The 18,258-nt window shown below is 36.1% G+C and overlaps 2 protein-coding genes across 5 annotated transcripts; one reads left to right on the top strand and one right to left on the bottom strand.

Annotated features, from left to right (window-relative positions):
* Nucleotides 1–201: 201 nt before the first annotated feature.
* On the bottom strand, nucleotides 202–9,494 carry kcnv1 (potassium voltage-gated channel modifier subfamily V member 1). Its single transcript, XM_043260165.1, is given in 4 exon segments — nucleotides 202–2,283; nucleotides 5,363–5,701; nucleotides 5,704–6,315; nucleotides 9,078–9,494. Coding segments are annotated over 3 exon segments (1,455 nt in total). The 5' UTR covers nucleotides 6,308–6,315; nucleotides 9,078–9,494; the 3' UTR covers nucleotides 202–1,771.
* A 1,679-nt stretch (nucleotides 9,495–11,173) lies between these two features.
* dek (DEK proto-oncogene) lies at nucleotides 11,174–18,081 on the top strand. Of its 4 annotated transcripts, none has more exons than XM_043261890.1 (12): nucleotides 11,208–11,248; nucleotides 11,341–11,371; nucleotides 11,866–12,056; nucleotides 12,308–12,516; nucleotides 12,621–12,715; nucleotides 13,496–13,616; nucleotides 15,214–15,552; nucleotides 15,690–15,806; nucleotides 16,104–16,212; nucleotides 16,348–16,496; nucleotides 16,992–17,060; nucleotides 17,150–18,081. In XM_043261890.1, exons 3-12 carry the CDS (start codon nucleotides 11,900–11,902, stop codon nucleotides 17,159–17,161), a joined length of 1,377 nt encoding a protein of 458 aa, XP_043117825.1. In that variant the 5' UTR covers nucleotides 11,208–11,248; nucleotides 11,341–11,371; nucleotides 11,866–11,899; the 3' UTR covers nucleotides 17,162–18,081. The 4 variants fall into 4 exon arrangements, with proteins under 4 accessions (XP_043117823.1, XP_043117825.1, XP_043117822.1 ...); XM_043261887.1 differs by having other exon boundaries at nucleotides 15,687–15,806; XM_043261888.1 differs by lacking the exon at nucleotides 11,341–11,371 and having other exon boundaries at nucleotides 11,174–11,248; nucleotides 15,687–15,806.
* Nucleotides 18,082–18,258: the final 177 nt, after the last annotated feature.

Genomic DNA, 18,258 nt, shown 5'->3' with positions numbered 1-18,258 from the left:
CTAAGCTTTTAAGCTCTGAATGTCTGCAGCTGCGACTGTTTCAGAGCAGTGTGTCAAATAATGCGTCTTTGATCAGACCTGCTGATCTCACAAGGTCATCGTAATCTTCCTGCCATTTGTGGTATTTTAAAAGGACCGATAAGTCTCAGGGAATATGCACAGGAAAAAGTGTTGCCCTTAAATACACAACCTAAACAAATTCAGACATAGATTTTATTACATATCTTCAAATGGAACAGTAAAAACTACTTATATTACAAACAATCAATGAGTTGCACAAAGATGAACAGAACAGGCATGTAGCAATTTTTAAAAAATAATGTTCATGATTGTAATTTCATGTTAAAATACCAGCTTAATGTCTAGAGACAATTTAAAGTAATTTGCAAGTTGATTCAGTTGATTCTTTTAAGCAGTATAACACCATTGTTTTAGCTAATGGTGCGAGATTCGGGCAGGGTTAACTGTTGTCCAGCCAATGGCGGTGATTGGGAAACCTGTTTAAGTAAAGTCTTAATTTTTGCTAATTTGTTTTGTGCCACTAGTTGTGAAGAAATCACGCACTTCACCCTAAAAAGAAGTCATAAAATACTTTTGTCTTTAATTGTTTTTTTCCCTGAGGTTCAATGTTTTTATTTTTTTTTTTTTTATTATTATAATACAGAAGGATGACAGTGCTGCATTATGTGTGGCCACTGATAAAAGATCATTTGAAGCTATTTCAGATCATCATACTGCCCTTTTGTTGACATTAATTGCTTCTATTGCCTACCTCATTTGTACGTCGCTTTGGATAAAAGCGTCTGCTAAATGTAAATGTAAATGTAAATGTAATAATAACAATTTAAAATTTATAATTTATATTAACAGTTGTAGTAGATTTTAAGATCATTTCCATTCTGCTTTTGCTGCTGCTGTTGGTATGAAATGGAAAATCAAGCAATCTATTTTCTAAATGCATGTTATTGATCTTACTGTGAACCATTCATTCATTCATTCATTATTTATGTTTTTTTTTTAAATCAAAATGTCTTATCATGACTCACCCTCATGCTCTTTAGAAGATATTCTGACTACTTGCAACCAAACAATTTTGGTTCACACTGATTTCATTTGTATTTTTTGTAAAGTCAATAGAAACAAAACCTGTTTGGCCATGAGCATTCTTCAGAATATCAATTCAAAATATGTTCCACAGAAGTCATACAGATTTGGAACAACATGAGAGCGTAAATGATGACAGAATTGCCATTTTTGGGTGAACTATCCATTTAAACCATGCCTCTTTCTAAAAATTGACTGCAAGTTTACATGTACAGCTGCCTTTATCCAATCAACAACTGAACCAAGTCCCCAATGAATGTACATCACAGTATGGAAGAAAAGATCTGTTGCTACTTCCATTATATTGCAACATAATCAAATGCCCCATTTGTATGTGAAATTAGCAGCACCATTTTGTCTGCAAGCTGCAGGTTTGCACTCATTTGTAATACAGTTTTACCACTTTAGCCACTTTGGAAAGCTGTATTAGATTGTTACAGAATCGCAAAATAAAATTTGTGACATCAGAAACATGTGAACGTTCAGTTGTTTTTGCAGTATGGTCGAAAAATGTTTTGAGGCAAGTTTTCCTAATGAATAAAACTCTAAAGATCAAGCAAATTTTGACCACTCGTGATATGAGGCCTTTAAAGGATTTGCGGTCCTTAAAAGACGCTCACTTATTCTTTATCTGTCTCTCTCTCTCCGGTAGCTTGCAAGCTTACTTCTACCACCAAAGATCTCCTGCACTGCTGCGTGTGCTGGCTCGCTCTCGCCCCTGCAACCGCAGCATCTCCAGCACGCTTCTGGCGTAGGCGTCCCGCAGGTTCACCCCTATCGCCGACATATCCGAGGCCGAGCTGCGTGTCAGTCGCTTCAGCGCCTCCCCGTGCCTCAGCGCCGCTTCTTTCATTTTGAGCGTGAAGTAGCAGGCAGAGAAGCGGTCGTTGATGATGGCGATAGGCAGAGCGAGAATAAGAATGCCGGATAGGATGCAGATGAAGGCCATCACCTTTCCCAGGGCCGTGTCCGGACGGATGTCTCCGTACCCTACTGTGGTCATGGACGTGGTGGCCCACCACCATGCGCTGGGCACGTTTGTGAAGGTGGTCTCTGGAATGTCGTGTTCGATGGCGTATTCCACTGTGGCGAAGATGGAGATGCCTACAGAAAGGAATAGCATCAGGAGGCCAACTTCCTCGTAGCATTGGGCGATCGTCATTCCCAAAGACTTAAGGCCTGGAACACACAAAGAAGAGATAAAGTTCCTTAATCCAAAGGCCTGTTCACATCAACACAAACTCCTCAGTGAGAGGAAATGTATTCAAACAGTATTTACATAGCTGTTCAGAAAATCACATTGGTGGCATGTGAATTTGTTTCGTTTTGAACAGACGCAACGACCGCCATCATTTTGAAGAATGCAGATAACCAGATAGTTCTGGTTCCCTTTTTTTGTGTCTGTGTGTTTCCATACTATACAATTCAATGGGAAACACGTTGAGCATCAACATTCTTTAAAATATTCACACGGAAGCAAGAAAGGATAATAGTGTGAACAGGCCTTAAGACTAATAAAATTTTAATTTTTATGGTTGTCAATCAATTATAGTATATTCATATTAAATGATAAAATGGGGTGCAAATTATTCCAAAATTAATTAAATGAAAATGTAATAGACGTTGTAAAAAGTGACTTTAAAACTTTAAAACTGTTATTTTGTTTTAAAACACTTTAATATATTGCATAGTGCACCAAATGAAATAACTAATTTTAACATTATTACTGTGCCAAAAGAATAGAGACTACTACAAGTAATTATCCTAATTATGTAATTACTTTTACCTTTAAACAATAGCATGAAATAGGAGAGGCCTCTCAAATAATTAGGGTAGGAAAAACATTATGGCACTTTTGGTTAATTTGTGTCAGCATTCCCCAATGCCACTCTAAGTACTCTAATTAACAAAGAATCAAGCTACAGCAAGTGTTTAGTGTTATTTTTGTTTTGTCGTTCAAACTATTTAATATTTGACCTCTTTTGCCACTGACCAATTGAAGTGTAGCAAGTGATTACTGGACAATTTGCATGCCAAATCATTACTTCTCTACCTACTAACTAAAGATGCTGTTGACAAAATTTGAATCACAGACCGCATGATTTTATTTTGGGTGTAACATGTTCTGCAGAGAGCATGAACTTCTCTTAGTAATGGACGAAAGTGTGTTGAGCAGATTTTCGTATGCAAGCAAGTGTTGGTTTAGCTTTCATAGAGCCTTCAGAATGAATGCTTTACGTTATGCTAGCTTATATAGGCGAGATCCCATAGCACCTAAACGTCTTTTTTACTACATACAGAAAAAAACTTGCATCTGCCAGGGGTGTGAATCTTACTGCAAAAGATAAGTCGAGAAGTAATATAACAGTAATCAGATCATTCAAGAGATGATCTAGCCTTTAAATATAGACACCTGAGAACAGCTGCTACACTTTCTCACTCCAAAATGGCACGGCTTCCCGAGAAATGCTTTATTTATTCTTTTTTTAGCGGCCTCGCTGAATACATTTACAGAAAGAACATCAAGCATCTAAAGTCGACACCTAGCCTACTTATTGTGCGTATCAAAGTATGTCCTTTTATTTTTAGAAGTAGAAAACTGAATTTTGTCATTAATGTGCTGCCTTTTAAAGCCCCTTGACCCACGTCTGAGGTGCTGGAGTCAACATGAGTGGCTGTGAAGAACTAGGCTTCTATTTTGAGAAAATGAAAATGCACTGGGGAACACTCAGAAGATTGATACTGAATTAGTTTTTTCATTCATTTTCATCTTGACTAATTTGTCTGAACATGGCTCATATTTGATGTTTATGACTATGGGGACTGTTTGTTTGACTCCACTGATTTTCATTTGGTTTGTGTCTTCTTATCAGATTAGCTACTACTGAGAATAAACATCTTCAGAGGGGCAGAGCACGTTGTAGATGAGAGGGACCTCGTTATTAAAATGTGACGGATATGAAAATAGGCTCTGCCCTTCCCTCGTGGATTATCTGTCAGTGTTTACTTCAGATATTTATCCTGAGAATAGAACCAACATTGTCTGCTTAGAAATGTGTTAAATAGAAACAGAATGATAGCGAGACCCTGTGGAAATTCAGTCTCTTATTTAGCCATTAAATAAAATATGGCTTTATCTCCTTTAAAACATACCTTTTTGAATGAATTCCCATCCAAAGGATTAATTATGAAACTCTGTTTTCTCTTATTTTACATTTCCCCATAAAGTTGAAATGATAAGTCCTAGTCCCACCAAATTCCTCAATCGTACCCTCCTCTTTTAGCTCTCGCATATAATGTTGTTTAATTATTCATGACTTTGTGGCAGCATCCTAGAAAGAGATTCCTTCCTTCCACAAAAATGCAAGATCAAAGCCACAAGTCTGTGCTCAGTAACCGTTTGTGTCTAAGGATCTTCCTCTAAGTCTCCCTGGGATGCTGTCAAAATATGAATGGATGAATAAATTTACTCATTCTCCCAAAAATAGACTGACATCTTCATGAATTATTTCATTTCCCAGGTTGAGGGTCCATCAGGACAGTGTTAAAATGCCCAAATGATCTGCTGACTGTTTTATATTATTTAATACGCAGTTCCAAAGCAGTTTTCTTAATTTTCATGAATTCAACTGATTTAACTTCAATTTGAGGCAGAAATATACATCAAATATATATAATATATAAAATAATAATATGTGGATTTTTCAATTATATATATATATATATATATATATATATATATATATATATATATATATATATATATATATATATATATATATATTCACACACACACACACACACACACATATATATATATATATATATATATATATATTTTTTTTTTTTTTTTTTTTTTTTTTAAATGCTATTCTTTAATAGTTAGAGATTATTTAAATATTGTATCACTGTTTCCACAAAATTTTCTTAAGCACCAAATCTGAAATTTTATAATGACTTCTAAAGGATCATGTAAAAGTACTAATAAACGGGATTCTAAAATATTTTACAAAATATATATATATATATATATATATATATATATATATATATATATATATATATATATATATATATATATATATATATATATATATATATTATGTTGAAATTATACTTTGCAATATTACTGGTTTTACTGTATGTTTGACCAAATAAATGTAGCATTGATGAGCATAAGAGACATAAGAAAAACTTTCACCAACCCCAAACCTTTGAACCAGTAATGTATGATTGTATGTTTTAATAGGTATGTCACCTGTTGAATGTCGGCCAAGTTTAAGCATCCTGAGAGACCTCATTAGCCGTAGCACCTGAACTACCCGACCAACATTCTCCAGCTCCGTAGATCCTCCATGAAGGCTCTCCACGGCCAGAGTCACATAGAAGGGCAGAATAGCCAGCAGGTCAATGATATTCACCACACTCCTGCTGAACCTACACTTATCTCTAACACACATGAACCTGAGCACCAGCTCACCGGTGAACCAAATGATACAAATGTACTCAAGAGCGTCCAAGATGATGGGTGCACCAAGTATAGTGAAGTCCAGCGAAATCAGAGCCATGTTCACGATGGACACCACCACAAAAACATGGATAGCGTCCCAAACGTCTTGGCTGCCTTAGAAGAGTCCGGCTTCTCCATAAGGTCCCATAGACGTTGGCGTAAGTCCTGGCACAAAACGCCGGTGAAGTCCTCCTCTTCGTTGTCAATTACATCAGCATCCTTACGGATATCCAGCGACTCCTTCATCTCTTTCCTACGGTAGTACTTGTCCCTGCAACAGCTGTCAATGCGGAGCTCATCGATGCCCCAGTACTCGATCTCCTGGAGGAACGAGATCACACACAGCTCCTCTCGCACATGCAAGCGGCCGGTCTTGTAGAAGTTCATGATGTACTGAAAGGTCTGCGAGTTGCGGTCGAAGAAAAACTCGTTCTCCAAGAAATCTGCATCATCGCACAGATCTAAAGCAGAGTCTCGGTTGGAGAGCGCCAGCTTGCCCAGGCGAGTCTCTGGGTGAGAGGCCAGCAGTTCCTGAGAGAGGATGTAGCGGCTGCCTCCAACATTTATGATGAAGAAGTCCAGTGGGTCGTCGCTCGGCAGCGCAGGCTCGCTGAAGAACACGCTAGAGTCCAAGGACAGCAGCGATGCGTTGTCCTCGTAGAACTCTGCCGGACTTGATGAATCCGTGATCATGGTGAGCCCTAAGAGACCCAGTGATGGAAAGTGCATTAGTATGACAGACTGGAAAGAGCAGTATCAATAATAATGAGGATTTGGCTACTGGTCTAAATTTAGAACAAAACTGACACATCTGAGCTTTTTACATTTTGAATTGTTTTGGGAGGTTGTTTTGAATTGTGTTTTCGTATTTTACCCTATTCTTATTTTATCGTGGTTTAGTCAGGTTTTGAGATTTCACACCGTAAACTGTAAAAATAAATAGTTGCAAAAATGTAAAAATAAGAATAATAAGGTAACATGACGCAGTAAGACTTTTGAGTTCTCTCAACGATAGTTTTTTTTGACAAAGACGCTTTGTTGAGCCAACGTAAATTTGTTTGTTCATGCGATGCTGATTGTCTTGTTTTGCTAATAGAAAAAATCTTTTCACAGCAACTGAAACAAAAATGACTGCTGTTGAAGTGATTATTTCTTTCCTGGATGAAAAAAAAGTATCTTAAAGTCACCACATCATCAAATTTATACTTGCTTATGAGTGATAAGCAGTAGACAACGTTATCTTTGCTTGTAAGACAACTTACAAAACTAAGGTATCCAGAAAACGGGCACAAGTAGTTTAACATACTCTAGGCCTCAAAACTAGACACACTAATTAAACTGTTAAAAAGATGAGCTCTTTACATCGCAGTGCATAACGTACCAACAAAAGTGATAAAACAATAAAAGAGTTTAAATGAAGTCGGCAAACAGCAAAACAATCCTATAAAAGTAACTGAACAATTTATGCATGCTGGGAACTCAAAGCCTTAACATTTCAATAACATTAATTTATTTGTTCAGACAACTGTGTTTAGAACAACATTTTGGGTAATATTGTTTGGTCTGACAAGGGTTTTTATGCAGTTTCAAGAAAATAGTATTTTTTTTTTTATTTGAGACTCAAAAGGTCTGATAAATGTGCAGTTGTATTTTTATTGTGTACATTTGTGAACCATCGGTTAATGGCGATAACAATAACGCACAAAATATATCTGGTTATATTAATATATCTCTCATCATTCACCCTTGTCTGTTTCCAAATATTACATTCTGATATTCTGAAATATTAAAGCACAGGTACATCCCTTTGAAGGTCAGTGGGGTTCAGTTCTGTTTTGAACCCTACTAACTTTCATTGTGCAAAAACAGTTGAAGCTGTTCAAAATATCTTCTTTTGAGTTCCACACAAGAAAGAAACCATACAGGTTTGAAAAGAATAAACGATAACAGAATTTTCATTTTTGAGTGAACTATATCTTCAAGTCTTCAGAAACATGCAGAAATAGCAGTGTCTTTGCCTCACTCCAGTTAATACTTCTAAGCTGATGTTTTTTACCGTTTTTTTTCAGCTCTGCACGTTTCTGCAATTGTACAAAGCACATGAATACTTGAGGATGTAAGCGCTGAGATTTTTGACTGGTTTATGGTGGTTATCAGCTGCTAAAAACTCCCTGTAATATGCAAGCAACACATTGTTTCACCTTAAAAACCTTGAAATGCTTAAAACTCACATTTAGTCATTTAGCTTAAAAAGACATTAACATGTAATATGGCGTGTGTTTAATTCAGCGTAATATCATACATTAAAATGCTTCATCTGCCTTATAATTCTCACATATGCATTTAAAAAGACAGTTTGGGTAGTCTGTGTATATAGGCTAAGTGTAATACCAACTTATTGAAAGCTCTGTGTATTGAATGAGCAAATTCCCTTAATGAAAATGTTTTTTTTTCTCTTTTACGCCATCACTGGCAGACATCAGACACGGTGGGAGGGAGAAGAAGCCTTTGGCAGTGTCCTACTTCTTGAAAGCCGCGTTGAGATTTAAATATTTTAGCTGGCCTGTCTAATTAATTGAACTAATGGTACTATTCTTGTAATCATTAATTCTCTTTGGTAAGATCCTCTATAATATTGTCAAGATGGTCATTTTAAAGCCTGCATTTTTAACAAGATCCCACGGGATGACACTAGAGAGATCTGAGCACAACGTGAGAACAATACCTTTCATTTGGGATTTTATTTTCAAGCAGATTTATTTTTGTACACTAAAGCAACCCACTGTCGATGTACTGTACCGCTGTATAAGTGAACAAAAGCAACGCTGTTTATACCTCATCTGATCCTTAAAAATACTGTCATTAGTGTAACCCAATATACCCAGTCAGTTCAGTCACATTAAGTTATATTTCTGACTTAATCAGTTTAGATGTTACCATATTAAGTGCATGCTGGGATTTTAAATTACCTGAGGTTTAATTTGGTGCTTTTGTTTGCACGCTGACAACATAAGAAATGTTAAGATAAATTAATTGCGCTTGAAAAGATTCTCTTCTTTGAGATAGACAAAAAAAAAGCGTAGAAGTACAAGCTTCATCTGCATTCCGAAAATAAAAACGTCCAAACTACTAAAATTATACTGACAGGCTTTTGTTTAGAAGCTGGTTCAATGCTAAACACATTCCACGAGGAGCAAAAACGAGAGGTTTGTGTAAAACCAGAAAAGTACAAATTAATATTTGATCAAATTCAAATAATGCCCATCTCTCAGTCTAATAATGCCTGTGAAAAAAATCCATGCACTCTCTGTCGGGTATTTTATAAGGCGCACAGTTAAAGCGATTTATGCAATATTCGTATTTAAAAAAAGCTGCATTTAAATAAGTCACAAACTAATGAAATTTTTTAAATAGCAAACAAATATCTAAAAATACAGAAATAACAGTAACTGTGGACACCCACCTTCAGTCTATAAGCCTACACTGAAAGCTTGTGCGCTTTTGTGAGGTGAGCTGGATCCATCTGTCTCTTTACCCTGTTCCCACTTCAGAAGATGTTGCTCCTCTGTCGATAAACTGAAGTACATAATGCAACCCGAATGTTCCGAAATGTTTTCAGTGAAGAAGCGATGCCGCTCTCGGTTTCAGAGGTTCACCGGAGTTCGGAACAGTTCTGAAGCGCGCTCGCGCACCTTTCACGAGCGTTTTAACTCGCGCTGGAGAGAGTGCGAGCTATCAACCAATCAGAAGACATCTTCAGGCTGCTAGGCAACAAACTCCAGACACTTAATACAACCAGTAAAAAAAATTAGACGCGTTGTAATCGTCTGGAAAAATCAAAGCCTTCGCTGTCACGAGATCTACGTTTGGATGCGCGCGCAGCACGTAGAAAGCAAACCATGCTTTGTTCCTCGTGGGTGGGTCAACTTTGCCCTTAAACCTACGCTTGATTCAAATAACTTTTCCCACACATTTCAAAACAAAGTCCATGGTTTGGTGGCCATGCAGCTGCTTTACAAACTAGGATTTTAGAGCATGAAACCTGACAAACATGGTTCTGTGAGGTGAATATGCAGAGAAGTGGGTTATAAAGGTCTGGCAGTGCCTGCTTTTAGGAAACCTGAACTGCAGAAGCACATGAAAGAACACTTTTTTAACACCTCAGGTGTTTATTTTACGGTTTTATCATGTTACGTGATATGTCGGATATATAAATAACAACAGCAGCATGGAATTAAATGTACAATATATTCACTTTGATTAGAAAATTGCTGATCTCACAGCAGGCCTGCATATTGTATAACTACATAATTGTATAACTGATGATGCGTTAATGAATGAATGAGTAATTACTGAATCAGCAGGTGAGATGGATCACAAAAGTGTGGTAGGAGGACTGTGTTTAGAATAGCACACTATCATACTATCACTATTGCTGAACTATAATGTGTACCTCGTTTCCTGTGAATACACACTAATTCATTATTTGGCCTAAACATTTCTACACAAAACTGGATTAAGAATTGCTTTTATAATGATAACCACTTGATGAATATAACTTGCACAGTGACTGTATGATAAATAGTAAAAGATGCATAGTGTGTAACAGATGTAGTAAATGCTTTTGGAAGCACTATTTTTTAGTATCCATGCAGTATAAGGTAACATGTTGCCCCCTGCTGTTGGTAAAAGTATTGCTGCCACAACCAATCAAGTAGAAAACTAGAACTAATCAGGTGCCTATAGTATTAGTTACGTAAAAGATACTATTCCCTTTGTTTACAACGAGGAAACAAAATGTAATATATTAAATATATTTTGTGAAACATACTATAATATAATATAAACAGGCCACACAAAATATCAAATGGCATACTAAAATTTGCGTGTGAATAAAAACTGGATATAATTTCTGTAAGATATCACAAAAATTTATATATATATATATATATATATATATATATATATATATATATATATATATATATATATATATATATATATATATATATATATATATATATATATATATATATATATATATATATATATATATATATATATATATATATATATATATATATGTGTGTGTGTGTGTGTGTGTGTGTGTGTGTGTGTGTGTGTATATATATATATGCTATTGTTAAATGTTTATGTAAATGTTAATGTTTCTTTAAAAAAATATGTATGTAATGAATACAAAAGTAATTTTGAATTGCAATTTTTAAACACCGGAAAATGTAAATGAATGAAGGACATCGGCTACATCTTATTTACATTATTTCTTTTTTAAAAGATGAAAACTCGTATTTGACTGACCCTTGTGAATATTGTTCTCTGGACAATACAGGCATGTCTTCAATCACTTTAACTGGACCTTTTCTCCATACAAGGAGAGTAAATGTTGACAATAACGAGTGAGTTTTTAAGTCTGACATAAATAAAGACATAAAGTCTTATTAAGTAAATGAAACACAAGACGGGGTGAGTAAGTGAGAAAACTGTATTTGGGGGCCAATCCTTTTAATACGGTTTTGCGTCCGCGTGGTCACGTGATAGCCCGCCCTCTCTTTTCAAACGCCATGTTTACTGCGCACCTCCGTCGCGACCAATTGGCAGCAACACTAACGTACAGTGAGTATATGTATTAAAGTATGAGCCTGTGAGATTTCTAGAGGTTTTACTGCCTGTAATTCTTTTCCCTAAAATGGATGTTTACGTATAAGACGGCGGGACTTGCTGCGATTTGCTGCAAAGGTAAAGTTAATTGTGTTTTTGTGAGCAAGTAGGCGGGACGAATATGCTAGTCTGCTGTGCTACCAGTCCCGCGCCGCCTAAAAGCTTTGAGTAGCCAGCTTATGTTTTAGTACAAGTTTGTATTTCCCTCACGTTTGATTATGTCATGTGCGTTTTCCGCCGTTTTCACTTAGTTTAGCTCTCCTTTATCTTACTTTCGTAGCCTGTTAGCATGTAGAAGGTTTGTGTCTGGGGCAGACACCACTGGGATACAAACACGCGCCAAATTCGTTCTGCAGCAAGAGCGCACTATTGATGATGGGATTTAAGCGACGAATAGAGCTTGTGTGTGTGTGTGTGTGTGTGTGTGTGTGTGTGTGTGTGTGTGTGTGTGTGTGTGTGTGTGTGTGTGTGTGTGTGGGGACATTATAGAAGTAATACACGTCTACTAATAGTGCTCTGTTGAATTCGGCGAATAAAGCGCCGCGACGTTTCTTTTTATCCGTTTCATTTAGGGTGCAATTGAGAACCTAATCATACAGTACAGAAATGGAAGCTGTCAAGACAGAGGATCTTCCTTTGGATGGAAAGCCGGTAAAAAAGGGAGAGGAGGATGACAAGAAGAAAAAGAAGAGTCCATCTGATGATACGGAGCAGGATGAATCAGAAGAACCTAAACCTAAAAGCAGGTCTAAACCCAAATTGTGTAAGTGATAGTTGATGTGAATTAAATGGCAAAGCTTTTATTTCAAGAAATATTTATGATGAGAAGTATCATCATACTTAAAGTATTGTTATTTTTATAGAGTGTGTATATATATATATATATATATATATATATATATATATATATATATATATATATATATATATTTTTATTTTTTAGCTCATTAATTAAATTTTTCTCAAATTCTCCAGTGAAAAGTTACAATTATTTTATTTTAATTGTCTTTGCAGTTGAACCTGAAATTCTTGAAGGAAAACGGGAGAAAAAAATTATCCAGAGACTTGATTTGATGAGCAAACCGAAGGAAAAGCCAAAGATTGAGAGCATAGGAGAAGGTGCCAAACTGGGAGACATTGTACGGATTAATCACTCCATCGGAAAGCTCAAAGCGCCTCTCCTCAAACCTCTGCATAAGATAGTTTATGATCGGCCAGGAACTGTAAGGTTTCATTTAACACACACTAATGGTCAAACGCATGTGAATACAGATTATTTGTTAGACTGAGATTTGCAACCGTTTAATGTTGCGTAATGTTTTTACAGGCATCAACACTACGAAAAAACCTTAGGCTGTTTAATGGATTTCCTTTTGGGGAGGAAAGTGACCTTTACAACAAAAAAATGGAGAAGGTGAAAAGGTAGTTCATTTTTTGTTTTGATATTTTTACACATACGTGGAAAGACACTATTAGGTGTGCTCTGACAATTTTTTGTTTTGGTTTATTCTGTGTCAGTTTAAAGGCTTGTACACACCAGGACGAATACCGCATGCAAATATGACCAACGTTTAATGCCTTGTGACTGATCAAAGGGCGCCAGTGTGAGTGTGCACACTGAAGTCTAAAATGAGAATCGCAAAAACGTAATAAAAAAAAAAATCTCAGTTAATTTTTTTTTGGGTTCTGCGCGCCGCGTTAAAAACTGATAGACCAGTGAGACCGATGCTTTTCTTCATGTGCCTGGAGCTGCTGAAGCGGTTTGGTGGTGCACAAGCACAAACAGTCTTGCTGAGCACATGGAAGTAAGTAGATGAAGAAGATGCACTGAGGCGAGATGAATGTAGAGCTGCTGGTCTTGTCGGCTTCTGAAAATAAAGAGCTGGAGCTGCTGCTTAAAATATCCATGTTTTTTTGCCAGTTAACAAAGACGCGTGTGAATGTTCTTGACAAGCGCGTCTTCTGGCTCCCTTCTTGTGACAAGCGAGTGTCCGATGTATAAAAAGCCACCTACTGGGCTATTTCTCTTTTTCTTTAAGCACCGTGGGCTCACCGTCAGTGAAAATCACTTGGGTATGAACAGCGCTCATGATGATCGTCCTGTTGTGTACAAGCCTTAGCGAGACGTCCTCGAATAATTATTTATTAAGTCAGCTATTTGGTTTATAGTGGGTGTGATGATGAGCTTTTTCTTTCTGTCAGGCTTCACAAGGAACAACTCAAAACCATTTGTCAAACTCTTGATCTGGAGAGGTCTGGAACGCAGATTGTTCTTTCAGAAAGGATCATGAAATTTCTTGTACATCCAACCAACTCAGGAAAGGTGAGGGATTTTTTTTATTTATTTTTTTGTTTCTGTCTATGCAATAACAATGCACATATATGTCACTGTACAGTAGTGTTGGGCCGATATGCTCAATTTTCATATTGTCCTATCTTTAACCTGTGAGATTGCTAATTTATATAATTAACTATTTACTAGGGCTGCAACAACTAACCATTAAAATTGCTAAATAGTGATAATGAAAATTCTCATTATTGATTAGTCAGGTCTGCCCACAGTGCACGTTCAACTTAAGCTGGTCAGGTCAAATTATAGCATTTCCAAACTGCCCGAAACATGAGAATTCATTATTTTAAGCTTTAAGATAATGCCCTGTCAGGCCCTTTGACAGATGAGTGTGCTTCCTCAGCACAAAAATGTTTTGGTCATATCCTTATCTCTAAATGTCACAAATTTGCGCAGGTATTTCCATTTTTGAATAAAAGTCTGAGCATGTACATATGTGTGGATCAACAGAGAAGAGACAATAAAGTACTCAGTGCAGAAACATTCATTGTATGTATTCAATGCATAGTAGACCATTTTTGTGAATAAATACTAGCCTACTTAGTTTGTTATTTGCCCAGTAAGTGACAATATTTTGTTTTGGATTTAAAAAAAAAAAAAAATTCAGGGAATTTTTAAAAGTTTTTTTTATATATATATATATATATATATATATATATATATATAGCATTCAGTTGGCATTTTTGTTTGAAGGACATTGTGCAAAATTTGGAAGTGTTTTTTTTTTTGGTTTGTTTGGGCTTTAAAAAAAAAAATTTAAATTAATCGATTATAATTAACAAGATAATCGGCCAACTAACCGATCAAAATAATAAAGAATCAGAATAATTAAAAATGGAATGTTGGCTAAATGTCTCATGCACAGGCCACACAAAAGTGGAAGCACTTCAGAAGTTTCAAAGTCGTCGTCGAATTATACAGGACTTCCAGAGAGATATGTGTTTGGCGTTCTTTAACATTCCGCCTGGAAACAAAGTTGCCGTGACGCCGAACTTCCTCACGAAAGAAGAAAGCTTTCATGTTTATCAGGATCAACTAAACACTGAATTATCAAAAGTATGTGAAATATTTAAATTTCGTGGCAAAGAATCTTTAAAATGCTTTTGAGAGTTTTACACACCGGTCTGTTATTGTGCTGACATTTCCATGCCCTGAAACTCGACACTGAAACAAACTGATTGGTTGTTTGACACGTCTGTCTAACGGCGCAATGAATTACGCATGAGTTACTCGAGACAATGTTGCACGTACATCTGCACTTTATGAAGAGAGAACTGGCCAGTCAGAAATCAGTCAGCTTGCACAGAACAATAATTTTTCAGGATTTTAGCGATTACTTACCTAAACGCAACACTGTAAAAAAACATGGAAGAAGAAATATAAAGGTACAAATAAGCCCTAATATTAATAATAGCATAATTATTATAATAATCATGATCATCTTGCAATCATCAAAGGCAGCAGCCACAGGTGTTGTCTCTGGATATTGTTGATACACAATATCATTGCCAATGTACTGCAGAACACTGTTGTTGAGTTTATTGGCTTATTGTGTGTTTTCCATCTGTAGCCTATCCTAAAGAAGAAAAAGAAGACAACCAAAGATGCCAAAAGAGAAAAGTCTTCATCCAAAAGTAAAAAAACACAGAAAAAGGTAGAAAGTGGGAAGTCCAAACCCATTGTCACTGATTCCAGTAGTGATGATGATGACGACGACGATGATGAAGAGGGTAAAGAGAACAATAAAGACGCTGAGAAGTCTGTGACGGCAATTAAAAAAAATAAAGACACTGGAGATAAATCATGTGATAAAGAGGAAGATGATGAAGACGAGGAGGACGACGACGAGGAAGATGATGAAGACGAGGAGGACGAGGATGCTCCTGAAGAGGAAAGCAAGAAGGAAGAAGTGTGTGAAAGCATTTTTTTTTTTTTAAGCAACAAAGATTTTAATATATTTTTCATATTCATGGTTTTACAATTCAGGCGATATATTGACAATCTTACTGTTTTTAAATTGTTTGTGTTGTGTCTGCAAATCAGCAGAAAACTTCTCAGAAGAAATCTGCAAACATGAAATCCACAAAGAAATCTGAGAAGTCAGAACAGACCGCTTCAGATGAAAGTGACCAAGACGTTCATGAAGACAAGAATGCAAAAAAGGTTAGACACAAACTTGGAAGTGATATTTTTGAATTCTGAAAATATAAATAAATTCAAGGTTGTTTGAGCTTGTCGTTTTGGTCTGCTGTTGTGAGCAATTAATTTACAGCTTAATTAAACAACAAAAACCGCTCTGTGCAAAAAGTTTTGCCGTAAAAACAAGCGCAGCATTTGTAGTAGTTTATATTACAGATGCTCCAGAAATTTTTTTTCAGCTTTTATGTCTGATTTTCTTACTGCCATTGTGACCACTTCTATGCGACTACATCAAAACGGTTTATTTCACAACTTTTCTAGACAAAAAAGCCTGCAGCAAAGAGGAAAGCTTCAGCAAAACCTGTGCCTAAAACAAAGAAAGCCGACAGCAGCAGCAACCGAGGGAAGAAGAAAGCCAGCAAGAGCAAGGGTAATAATGCAGCTAATGCTTCACCGAAAGTTGACGTTTTGTCAGGAGTCAGACAGGACATAAAGTTATTTGGCGTCGAACTGAAACGGTACACGTTTTCGCGCAGGGTTTGACATGCTGTAATTTTTCTTCCAGATGAAAGTGAAAGCTCTGATGATGATGATCAGCCGTTGATAAAGATGATTAAAAAACCACCGACTGAGGAACAGCTGAAGGAGGCAATCAAAGATCTATTGAAAGATGCCAACTTGGAGGAAGTTACAATGAAGCAGATCACCCGACAAGTATGTTATTACTAAGCATTTATCGGAACAAAAGGGCTTTTTCAGGGGTTACAGTGTCTCTTTTAGCGCTGTAAATGTGTGCATGTCGTTTGAATTGACAAAAATATCAAAACAAATGGTTTCTCGAAACAAATGAGACGTTTAACTTTAGATGCATAGTCACTCATATTCTGATCCATTTGAACCAACTGAAGTTGCAGAACAAGTGAAATGTTCCCAGGTCCAGGAACATAGTTAATACACTGATAAAACAGTCCGAGTGACATCAGTGGCTCCTCTTCAGTTTTGCGACACTACGAGGATACTTTCATGCGCCAAGAAAACATCAAAATAATTTACTCAACCGAATTTTCTCCCCCGTGTTACATCTTCTGCCATTGATAGTATCACAACGCACGCTTTCCCCTCGGCGTAAACCACGTTATTACTCCTAATGTTCCACATCCTGAAAAGTTTACAGGTAATTATTAATTATGAACTTCATCTTCGTTGTAGGTTTATGACAAGTATCCTGATTTTGATCTGACCAGCAGAAAGGAATTCATCAAGGAAACAGTTAAAGGTGTAAGTACCTCCAAAATGCTCAATACCGATGCTTCGTGATCGATTTGTCAGCTGTCACTTTTATAACGGGTCGATTTCTTGTTTTTCAGTTGTTATCCTGAAGTAAAGAAAATGCCTTATTTAAAAGGACAGCGAGGGTGAAGGTCCTGTGGACAACTGGATTTTCATTGCACTGTTCACTGTTGTGTAGTTTCTTTTTATTATTTTATATAAGTTTTCAACTTTCAAGTAAATTCTGTTTTTATGTATTTTAAAGTATTTTCTAAAAATGTACATTTTCACGTTTGACAGTAAATAATCTGGATGGTTTTGGTTGCTGAAATATGCCACATTTCCGAAGCGAACCTTTCCCCTCTTATTTTAATGGCACATAGTCATATTGCATTTTGACAGTCACATGTGAATTTTTTGGCTGTGTCTTTAAGACCTACAAGTTACCATGTCCTGCAGCTGCATTATCGTTGACATGGTACTGCCAAGATGTTATATGCAATATTTAGGAAGATTTGATTGGTTTCAACTGTTATTAGTGCCGAGTTTTATTTCTAAGGTCCTAAATGCTAAATGAAAAGAAACTTTTGGACAGATTATGTATTTCATTATAAAACATTCAGAAGTGTTAAGGTTAAGGTTAAGTGAATATTCAATTTCAGTGTTGGCTTAACAGGAATTTGGGATTTTAATACTAATTTGTAAAAAGCAAAAAGCATTGATTTTTTTTTTTATGATTCATTTTTGTAAATATGCCTTTTATGTATTTTTTTCCTTATTTTATTTTGAATTTTTAAATACAAGTCCTAAGGAACAAATATCTTAAGTCTGAGATGTTACTCATACCTGCAGGTCAGTGTTGTAGATTAGGTTTTCTTATAAGACATGAGTTAAGGTTGATCTGTTGTATACGCTGACCTCAGTAACCAGTTTATCAGTTATCATCAGTCATATTGCTCATAACGTGTCAGAAACTACAAAATGAAAATGTGCGTTTATTTTGTAATAAATTGATTTTTCATAGAAAATAGCATCTTGATTATGTGTGTTGTAACTATTTTTTAAGTTGTTCCATGTGTCATTTTAATAATAATAATAATATATTCAGTTGAATAATTACTATTCATTCTGTGGCCCTGGATCGAGTGGGCGTCGAGTTGAGCACCACTGCTTGTCACTAGGCGCTCCTAGATTTAAAAACAGCTGC

This window comes from Puntigrus tetrazona, chromosome 16 (assembly GCF_018831695.1).
Source record: "Puntigrus tetrazona isolate hp1 chromosome 16, ASM1883169v1, whole genome shotgun sequence".
Taxonomy (NCBI): Eukaryota; Metazoa; Chordata; class Actinopteri; order Cypriniformes; family Cyprinidae; genus Puntigrus; species Puntigrus tetrazona.
The sequence above is the reverse complement of the archived record's forward strand: the minus strand, read 5'-3'. Positions and strand labels throughout refer to the sequence as shown.

Coding starts and splice junctions, on each gene's coding strand:
- dek (XM_043261888.1), top strand. CDS start 11,900: ATGGAAGCTGTCAAGACAGAGGATCTTCCTTTGGATGGAAAGCCGGTA. Junction 12,057..12,307: donor CAGGTCTAAACCCAAATTGT/GTAAGTGATAGT, acceptor TTGTCTTTGCAG/TTGAACCTGAAATTCTTGAA. Junction 13,617..15,213: donor ATCCAACCAACTCAGGAAAG/GTGAGGGATTTT, acceptor TTCCATCTGTAG/CCTATCCTAAAGAAGAAAAA.